The sequence below is a fragment of the Geospiza fortis genome, unplaced genomic scaffold (genome assembly GCF_000277835.1).
Source record: "Geospiza fortis unplaced genomic scaffold, GeoFor_1.0 scaffold538, whole genome shotgun sequence".
NCBI lineage: Eukaryota > Metazoa > Chordata > Aves > Passeriformes > Thraupidae > Geospiza > Geospiza fortis.
Window position 1 is genome coordinate 3265527 of NW_005054368.1, and position 10792 is coordinate 3276318.

At 41.9% G+C, this 10792-nt stretch overlaps 1 protein-coding gene across 1 annotated transcript in view; it reads right to left on the bottom strand.

Moving 5' to 3' along the window:
- Positions 1 to 6919, bottom strand: part of TRPV3 (transient receptor potential cation channel subfamily V member 3) — a 13501-nt gene extending 6582 nt beyond the window's left edge. The window contains exons 1-7 of the mRNA XM_005424410.2: positions 6801 to 6919; positions 4264 to 4368; positions 2650 to 2736; positions 1636 to 1793; positions 682 to 858; positions 356 to 496; positions 1 to 185 (exon numbers count right to left, since the gene is read on the bottom strand). Of these exons, the coding sequence (XP_005424467.1) occupies positions 1 to 185; positions 356 to 496; positions 682 to 858; positions 1636 to 1793; positions 2650 to 2736; positions 4264 to 4368; positions 6801 to 6919 (972 nt within the window). The remainder of the gene's footprint in view (positions 186 to 355; positions 497 to 681; positions 859 to 1635; positions 1794 to 2649; positions 2737 to 4263; positions 4369 to 6800) is intronic.
- Between the last annotated feature and the right edge of the window lie 3873 nt (positions 6920 to 10792).

Genomic DNA, 10792 nt, shown 5'->3' on the forward strand with positions numbered 1-10792 from the left:
CATGTCATACATTCTGATCACAAAGTCATTCTGTGTTTTGGAGTCCTCTGCCACAGTCACTAATGCATGGAGGATGTTGTTTCCTCTGGAATCCTGAGAGGAAATATTGGTCCTGGCATTGTCCATTAACAGCTCAATTATGTCTGGCTGGTTGGTACATGCTGCCAAAGCCAGTGCAGTCTCACCTGCAGAATCACAAAATGCAACAAGTGGTCATGTTCTATTTCATCAGAATAGAAAATATTGTGTTAACCATCTTAATATATTGATTATATTGATTGTACTGGATTAAGCTCTTATTTTATGGAAGTTTTGGGTATCTCAACTTTTCCAGAAATATCTCAATTTCACTTACCAAAATAAAAGCCTTCATGCTTGTGTTTGGGATTAAAGAAAATACCCTGGGCATGAGCATTGACATCAGCTCCTTTCTCTATGAGGCTCTGGGTGATTTCATACTGTCTCCTCTCAATGGCAATGTTTAGAGCTGTCTGGCCTGAAAAAGCAGACACAGGAATTTAGGGCTGAGTCTCTCAAGCACACTCTGAAACATTAATGATGTTTCACAAAAGATAGCACCAGTGATACTGAATAAAAGTTGGTTCAAGGGACTTAAACCATTATTATTTTATAGAGGTTATGTTTAACCATATACCCGAAACTGCTATCAGATGCCAATACCTTTATAAGCCTCTTCTGTGTATGCTGCATTGATAAATCTCTCCAAAATGCCATTTTCCTCTGCAAAGGACAGGAGCATGTTCACTATCTCATTTGTGTTCTGGTTGATGTTCAGCAGAGCTTTCATCAGACAAGTTTTGCCAGTGTCTGAAGCTGTGAACTTCTTCATCAGGTAATCTACAAGAGTGAATTTTGAGATTAGATCATTGTTATTTATTAAACTTCTGCTCATTAGGGGTGAAACCTGAACACAAACTATTTGCCAAACCATGACTCCATCCTGTTCACTTTGTTCTTGAGCACCAAGGCAACCTTGGTGTTCCTGTTGGATGTCTTGGTGCCATAACTCCCAAATTCCCAGGGAAATAAAGACCATTCCCAGGGAAATAAAGACCATTCCCAGGGAAATAAAGACCATTCCCAGGTTTAGGCTGCCCCTGAGCTGCCAGAAAAGCTGGCAGCCCCACCCGCAATGCTTTGTGAAGGGTGACTTAAAACAGAGGCTAGATGGAATTAAAGAATAAAGCAGGGATTTATTAAAAGGATCTCCTCAATGGATCCACCTTGTGCAGCACAAGAGCCCAGCCAGGGCTCCACCCAAGATGAACCAAAATGGGCACAAAATGCACAGCTGCTCACAGGGTCTCTAACTTTTATTAAGTTCTGCTCCATTTGCATATTGCAGTTAATTGTCCAATTCCAGCTTTAGGTTATGCAATCCCACCCTGCTTGTTTTTCTCTCTTCAGCCCACGTTGTTTGTGCTTTTGGGCTGAGATTTGGATCATTTGTCCTTGGTCCCCAGCTAGAGAAGGAATTGTTTTGTCTCCCTGCTCTGTGCACAGAGCTCACCACCCCCTAATACAAAGCTCAGAACTACAGACTAAAGGAATAGAGAATCTAAAAACTATAAAATCTCCCAGCTGAGGCATCAGACAGGTGCCTGCAGGGCTCACCTGGCACGGGCAGGGAGGTGCAGGCACCCGAGCGCTCCCTGAGCTCAGCCAGCAGCCGCTGCAGCTCCTCCACATTCCCCTCGGACACTGCCCGGAACAGGTTCCTCTTCAGCTTCTTCCTGGCACTCCTCAGCTCAGGCCCTTGGCATGTGGTAGCACTGAATTGCAAGAAATCATCATGAAATTGCTGCTGTGATTTATGCTGGTTTAATTTATTTTTTTAAGAAGAGTAAAACCAAATACAATTGTCAGCCCCAGACTGGACAAACTTGTCCCACTGCCATGTGAGGTTAAGATCTGTCTTCTGCTCTCACAGCAGGGGATCTTAACCTCACATCTTACACCACTTTCTGATCATCCTTTATTCTGGAAACAGCTGCTGCAATTTATCCTGGTTTATTTTATTTTTAAGAAGAGTGAGACCAAATATAATTGTTGGCCCCAGATTGGATGAACTTGCCCTGCTGCCATGGATAGTTCAGAACATTTCTCACATTGCTCATTTGCAGTAAGTGGGCTGTTCAGATGTTGTTTTATTAAAAACAGCACATTTTTCAAGAATTTTGGGGTTTTTTCAGTTTGTCCATTTTTCTAGAATAAAGGCTAAGAAACACTTCTTTGCTCTGCCACAGTGCTGAGGTTACCTGGGGCTGCTCTCATAGCAGAACAGAGATCTTAACCTCACATCTTACACCACTTTCTGATCATCCTTTATTCTGGAAAAATAATGATTTCATATTTCCCCCAAGCAGAAATACTCCATGCCTGGTTGTGGTGTGTGGGTCCTGTGTTGCCATCTAAAAACCATCCATTATATATAAAGAATCCTCACACTAAATATAAAAATTGAAATATTAGAGTTGCTTATTTTGACATTTAATTATTGAAGGATCAGAAAGGCATGCACACACGACCTTTTTTTCTAAAACATGGCAGGAAAAATGGGTAATATCTACCCTACCACAGATTGACTCAGTTAAAAATGTGCTGAGAAATATTTATGTCTTTACTCACCCACAGCTGTCCACGTTGGGGCTGTATTCAGTGGCATCATCCTGAAGAGACTGGGGGGAATCCATGTCTTCCCCATTTGCAGATGCACTGCAGAGAAAGAAAAGCAAATGTACCAAGGTATTAGTAGGTATTTTGGCAAATTGCACATAGAACCAGTCAATGGTAGGTTAGAGTATCTGCACTAGAGCTTAAATTAGTCCAATTTGACATTGGCCTTTTAATTCTATCTTTTTATCTCCCACATGGATTTTAAAGTGAGTGATAAAAATGAAGAGACTCACAGGATTTTATTATATTTTAAAAAAAGACCACATTAGGAAAGCAATCTGCTTTGTGTTTTATTATTTCACTACAGATCCTGAAAACTGTGGGAACTTTTTTCTTTTTTTTCTTTTTAATGATCACTGCTTTTTATGCATCACCCTGAATGCTTGAAGCTTGCATTCTCCCTTTTCGCATGCTTAATTTGTCATCTGGCACAAAACAAGTGCTAAATCAGTAGCAGTGAGGGGGTTGCAAGCCCACAATGAAAGATTTACCTAAAGATTTACTACACAGAACACTGGAGGCAATTCAGGAGTGTTTTGTGGCTGACTTGAATGAAAGAAATTGAGGACTGATGTGTAGGTGATATATTTAAAGGATTTTCAATGGCACTGATATTTTGTAATTGCTGTACATAATTTCCACACAGTCCTAAAAGCAGATCTGACTTAGAAAAATTAAGATAAATGAGTTTCTTACTTGTATTTTTGTTTCTCTAAGGTTCAGATTGGATTAACTACGTCAGGTTAATAATTTAGGGAACCTGAGCTATTAATTATTGGCAAAAGAGATGCCTGGACAGCACTGCTCTGCAGGTATTCCCTTGTCTTTGAAATAAATCCGGGAGCTCTGAGTCCATTCTCATTCCATCTGTCTCCTCTGCAGAAAGCTGAGTAATGTGGTGACAAGGCACATGTGCAGGTCACTTCCTCAATGACGGGGAAATTTGGACACCTCTCCTCTGAAACCAAAATCAGCCTGTCAGCCAATTCCTAAAAGCTGACCAGGCATCCTCAGCCACAAAAACCTTTGGCCATTCTGGGCCTGTGCCTGATTTGTGACATATTTCCCTTATTCATAATTATTGGTTATTAGCACCCCACATATTTTTTAAAATTAAATGTATTCATCTCAGTCATAATTTTTCTCTATTCATTCAGCATAAATGGCTGCTTTAAATATTTCAGATTCAGCGTTTCCACGTTTGATTGTTAATGAGCAATAGAGGGAAGACGTCAGCAGCCAGCTGGGAACAGCCAAATTAGGCTGTGGTCTTCACACAGCAGAAAACACCCAATGAGAGCATGGAGTTTGTTCTAATAAGAGGCTAAGATTAAAAAAAATACTGATTTTAAATTTATTCAGATCTGAGGCCTGATTTTTTCCATAGAAATGACAGCAGTGGATAAAACCAAAGATAAATATCCAGTGAAGTTCTGTCTATGACCAAAAGCTGTAAAAAGTCATGTGAAATCCTGGCACTGAGGCCCAAGGAGAATTGAGGGGAAGGTGCTGGAAGAAAATAGATTTATTTGCAGCAGGGCCATTGCTTGTGCATCTGGAACTTACCAGGGGCGAATATTGGAATCCATGGGTTTGGAAAACACAGGGGGAGAGGTGTTATTGGGACTGGCATTGCTTTCAAAACCATCAATCTCCAGGAAAAAGTGGGAACTGTTGAAGACAGTGCATTTAAAGAAATATCAGTGATAAAAGGCAAGCCCAACCTGAAACCAAGAAAAGAACTACCAAGGGCAAGCTTGATAATTTATCTCTCCTGGCATTAAAGCTGAGGCTTATCTGCTTTCCCTGAGGGATCCCAGCCTGTGCCCAGCTCTTCCAGGCTGGCAGATGGGCAAAATTCCCAAGGTATTTTTGGAACACATGGCATCAGATCCTGACATGTGTGAGCAGCAATCTCTAAACCAGCCTTGCACCCAGTTCCTGTCACTGCCCAACCACACAAAAATGATTTTTTAAAATCCCAGTCCCTGCTCTTCCAGCCAGGAGCCATCAGGATGGATCATTTCAAACAGTGATAGTGATTAAATCAGAAAGTTTGAAAGGTCACACATTGAATGGCATCAGGCATTTCCACCAGCCAGAGCTGAATGTGTCCCCTTCCCTGGATGACATTTAATTGCTTTCCCTATAAATAATTATATAAATATTTATAGTGAAAAGAAGTAAAATTTGGAACAACACAGACAAAGTGATATGAAAAGAAAGATTTCACCTTTTAAAAGCCTGCAGAGTTGAGAGGCAAAAATCAATGGCTTGGTTCTAGTGGATCTCAGTAAAACATTGCTACAGCTCCCACAGACTGAGGGGTTTCAGGGGTGGGAGCAGCAACTCCCACAGGGGCTGTTGTTCACAAACTGCCTTACATCTCTAAAATGTTGCAGTAGTCACCTGGAAAACCTTTCCAATTCACCTAGTATTTATGGGTTTGTCCATAGGGCATGTCTGATCTAACTGCACTTCCAACAAGATGTTTTGGGGAAGATGAAGTAGTTGGTAAAATGAAGAAAAAAAAAAGTTATTATTTAAAATGGTATTATTAGGCCACCAGTGAATAACCTGCTGATATTTGCTGAAACCAGCAGTATCTATTAGTCCAAAATAACAGTATCTATCTAGTTCACCTCCTTCCCCAATGGCTTGATGATCCAGGTGTTAATTCTGGCATCCAACAGCTGTGCAGCAGCTGGGAAGGGCATCCTGCTCCTGGGGCTGACAGATCTCACCTCTCCTGGCTTGGGGCTTACCTGGGCATGTCATGGGAGGGAAATGACACCCCAAAGCCACCGTGCAAAGCAGGGTGCCATCAAATAGCCAGGAGCTGACGTGGCCGGGTGCTCTGCCCACAGCCATCAGCAGCTCTGGCAGCCTCCTCCCCACCCTCCCCTCGCATTTCCTGTGCTTAATTCCAGCCCCAGAACACCCCAGTTCCAGGGGCTTCCAGCAGGGAATGCCACTGTCTGTCAGAAAGTGAATATTGAGAGTGAGAAATGCCACTCTGGGGGTGCAGCAGCTCTGCTGGGGCAGGGGAGGGTTTTGAAGGAACAGCATGGAGCAGTGTTGGAACATTTAATTAATAGAACATGTTAAAGCCCTCATTAAAATTCACGTGATGTGGGTGCTGTGTGTTGCAGGAACGCTGCCAGCCACACCCTGAGCTCTGGTTTGAGAGGTGGGAAAAACCCCAGGGTTCCTGTTCCTGAGGCCACAAGGAGTGTGAGATTGGGGCTCAGTAATTGAGGGCTTGGCTTTGGCAATGTTCCTATAACTCCACAATCTGCCAGGGAATTGCCCCTTTTTGAAGTGCTGGGTGTATCATGAGCTGTTCAGACACTTTGTCTCCCCCCATATGCCACCAGAGAGCTTCTCTTCTTGAATTTAATGACAAAAAGACAAATTAGACCACCCGGGCAGTAGATCTCAAATAACTAATGGCACCATTCCTGTGAAAAGTGATTCCTCTGATTATTGAGAATTATAAATGTCAGAACAGCCACAATTGGCCAGGCCTTCAGAGTTTCAGAAATTGCCATAATAACCAGTAATTATTCAGAATGAAAAGTTTATGAATAAAAATTCATCCTCACTCTACAGTAACTTAGTTGACTCCATAGTATCAGGCAGGAATTACAGCTCATATTTCCCCATTCATATTAAATACAAACCTTCAATCCCTTTATTAATTCTCTAATATCAATTATGAATGAAAGTGAATATTTTATAAAACAGCAAAAAAGTCTCATTAACCAGACTAATGAAAAGGAGAGTGAATTTAGGTTTCTGTTTGTGATAGAATTTTTCAATCCTGCTCTCCCTGCCCTCTGCTCTCCATAGCCTCACATGGAAATGTGACAGATTAAGTTTGAAATGCTCCCTTTTTTCAGGCCAGCATCTCTTACATAAAACCTGGTGTGGTCTTCCATGTGATCTCTTAAAAAGATCACTTTATACCAAACATTAACCATCATTAGATCAGATTCTTGTGAGGTTACACAGAACAAAGGTGTTGGTGGTATTTCAGTGCAAAGATCCCCCAAAGGAGATAAACAGGGAATTTTAGTGGTTCAGACTGAGCTGAGTCCTACCTTTTCTTGGTGGGAGTGCCTTCAGTCACCTTTTTCTCTTGCTGGTTTGCAGGGGGATTTCCAGGTGGGTTTGTTTTCTTGCCCATTAGTGGAACAATTTCGTTGTTATCTTTAATCATGTTTCTGCAGTAGAGAAACATCAGTTACTTGACTTCTGTTCCTTTGCAGGAAGTGTGGTGACCAAATTACCTGTTTACAGTTTCTTCACGAGTAAACACACAAATATTGATTCTTTTTCCCCCCAAGTTTCTCATTTTTCAGCCGTTAAGGACACACCTCCACCATTTCATGTGTCAAATCTAGAGGGTTCCACACATGACTCATTAAATTTCAGTCTATGACAAGTGCCATTAAAAGTGGTACCAGGAGAACCATAAATTCAAGCCTGTGCCTAAATTAAACTGAAGGGAGTCTTGTCAGTCCCAGTGACAGTGTGTGTTATTTAGAGAAAGAGAGAGATGACTTTCATAAGTAGCCTTAAAATTGGGCATCTATTAGAATAAGATCCCAATCATCTTTTCAGTTATCTGAGCAGTCTGCTCTTGACCAAGATAATTTCAGAAAACTGGTAAATCCCAGGAAGATCTGTGCAACAGCAAACAGATAAAGGAAGGTTCCAGATGTGAAAAGAACAAAGAAAAATCCCTGAACGTTTTCACTGCACTGGAGCAGCAGAAGCACAGACTGAAAATGATGCCCAAGGTGAGCTTAGCTAAATTATCACATGGATAACATCCAGGATTTGTGTCCTGGTGATTTCCCAACATTTCCTCAGGAAAAAGAAAAATCCCCTTGATTCTGCTGGAGGGAATGACCACCAGCACATGACACAAAAGGATCTTGATGCAGTTACCTGCCTAGGAACACCCACAGCATGAATTCTGTAAGGAATAATGAATAACTATCTCCCTGTTTCTCAATCTAGTACTCAAGGGCATCATTTTAAATGGCCCAGGATAATTTGAAAGCAAGAAGGTGAATTCAGGATACATTAAAATTCACTGAAGGTACACCCAGGAAGATTTATGAGGTCAGGGATCCATTCCCAAGGAAATCAGGGGAGTGGCCTCCATACCCAAGGACAAATGGTAAAAATAATTTGCCTGCAAAGTTTGAACCACACATTTTTCCCCCTCCTACTCCACTTTCCTTGATGTGACAAATGTACACACACAAATTTTCTGCTCCTGTCACAGTGCTGTCAGTGTGCCTTTAGCACCAGGATCCCTTCATTCTGGGAGTATCAAGATACAGAAAGCAGATTGTTCAGAGTGTTTGAAAAGACATGACACCTGGTGTGAGAGAGGAGCCAAGAATATCAAATACACTGCTATTGGAGTGAAAGTCTATTAATGCATAAACAACAAATGTTTAATTATGGCAATTTTCAATCCCAAGTACAGAGAGCTGAGAATTTACAGGGTCCAAACACTCCTAAGTGCAGCTGCAATCTCTTGGCACTCTGTGGAATAGGAACTTGAAATATTGGAAAGGACTCCTTACCTTCTGAAGACTGGCTGAAGAAACAGGCATGAAAATAATTTTTATTGTGTTTTCTACCATTGGCAGGTGTGTTCACACTAGGAAACATTCCTAGCTTGGATGAGTTCCCTAAGAATTCGTATCACAGCTTTCATAGAAATAATTTATAAAGGGAAAAATATTTTTACTTGCATACAAAGTGCACCACAGCCTCTAGTAAATGCAGAGAAGAGCTGAGTTTGGAGATGACACAGGGGAGGTGGGAAGAGGGGGTTTGTCTGTGCCACTGGAAACGCCACTCACGTAGTCCCCAGGACATGTTGTGTCACTGAACACACTGATAAACATTTAGTCTAAACACAGCTAAAACAAATGACTGTTGTCCTGCTTAGTTCATAAATAATTCTGCTATTTACTTCTTACAAGTACTTAGAGAATACAAAGCAGAGTGTGGGCAAAGACACCTCCCATCCCAAGGAAGAGACAAATGGGATTCTTGACATAAATCAAATAAAAGGGGACCATGGTGGGATGGGCATTAAATAGCCTTACAAAAGAAGTGACTTTAAAGGAGGAGAATACTTGGGAACAGATTTTAGAAGTCCAAAAGCCAACAAAAGGAGTTGCCAAGTTGAGAAGGGCTCAGCTGGGTGGGGTGTGAAGTCAGAGGGGTGAGAGAGCAGAATGAAGAGCTGGAGGAATAAAGATTAAATTCCTAAATTCCTCCTGTTTGTGAGTGATGCTGGAGCTGCTCAGAGATGGCAACACCTCCCTGCAAGGGCAGCAGCTCCAAGCCCCATTTGCAGTTGGTTTTCAGCACAGAGATTTTAGCAGTGACTCAAGAACAGGCTGCACCTCTGAGGAGAGGTGGGAAATAACCAAACTTAGCCCTGGAGTTGTGTTGGATGGTGAAGGACTGCTGAAGCACCAGTGAGGTAAAGAAGCAGTTTGGGAAGGAAAAAGAGGACAGATTTCCTTGAGTACAGAAGGACTACACTTTCAAAAGCACAGAGATGTGCCTGCATCCCAGCCAAAAATCTATTTAAAATGAGATTTTAATCAGCCTGCCAAGTAAATAACTGCAGGCACCAGAGCAGAAGTACCTTGCTACAGTGCTGAGGCAGCGTCTGCCTCATTTTTAATCACAATTAATTGTGTGCTGGGATGAAAACTAAGCTGGGCTCTCAGCAGCAGCTTCCAGGGCACTATCATTTTCTGGAATCTCTGACAGAAAGAGAAAAATAGTGCAGCAGCCTGAAAAGTGTCAGCTCAAAGCAGTGCAGTTTATGTAACCTGATACAGAGTGTTGTCTTTGGTTGTAACTATTTTCTACTCCCATTATCTCCTTAATTGTCACTTCCAGGCCACCAGAGAAGTGGCTTATTTGAAGTGGCCAGCAAGACAAAACCCCTGCATTGATTTATAGTATCAAGAATTACTTTGAAAGGGATCTGAGAAGTTGGTATCTGACCTCCAGTGTGCTGGGGGTAAGAAAAGGGAATTTATCTGTGATGGTGAATGGCATTCTGCCATTGCTACACATTATCACAGACTCACCTTCTGCTTATCTGAGAACAAGAAAAATCACACATATCTGTATCTTTATAGCTCAGTAACAGTTCGTAGGACGTGGCTAAAGAGAGAATCCTACAAATCAGAAAAAAGACTCAGCTGTGATGTTGTGGCACAAAGGTCTCCCCTTCCCTGGGGGCAGAGGAGGGGAAGTGACTTCCAAGAGCTGTTTCATTCACAGGCTGCTCGGAACAGACCATGGCACTACAACCTAATTCTTACTGGCCCATAAAAAATAAATCCCCTCCCCGAGGGGAAAGCTGATAAAGCTTCATTCTGACTTTTCTGCATTATTTATGAGTTATATCAGCAGAAAGCTACACTTGGTAGGAAGAGTTTCATCTTCCTGTAAGGTTTTTAAACTTTTGAGGGGCACTCATAGACTTCTGGTGCTACCAAGAATGCTCTTCTTGGTGAGAAATTTTCATTTTCCTATGAAGGTTCTTCCTAACAGAATTTTTTAAACATCTCTGAAAAGCAACATTTTTCCCTGAGGAAAAATGATTTGAGATTATTTACCTGCCTATTTCTGAAATTAAAAAAAGGGGGCAGGGGGGATTCTGAGTTGAAATAACTTATTCTATACCTTATATTTGACTTTCAGTGGTCACTACAGTAGCTGAAACTTTTGGTGGAAGATGATGAATGTATTAAGTTCTGATACTATATTTTGGATCCCCTTAGCACAGGACTTAGGAAGTGCAACAATGTTCCAGGCTGACAAACACAAATTAAATCAGGCCTGTCCTTCTTCACTCCTGAATGCCCAAGGAAATAGCCCAGCTCAGGAGAGCCATTTACAGACTAGAAGAACAGAAAGAAGCACAGCAGGAACACATTGTCAGTGTGAAGGATGGGTTCCACCTCTGTCTCTGGAAGATTTCGCCCCCAAACAGCCCCGGAGCACTCACCCTGCTCACAGCACCTCCATGTCGGTG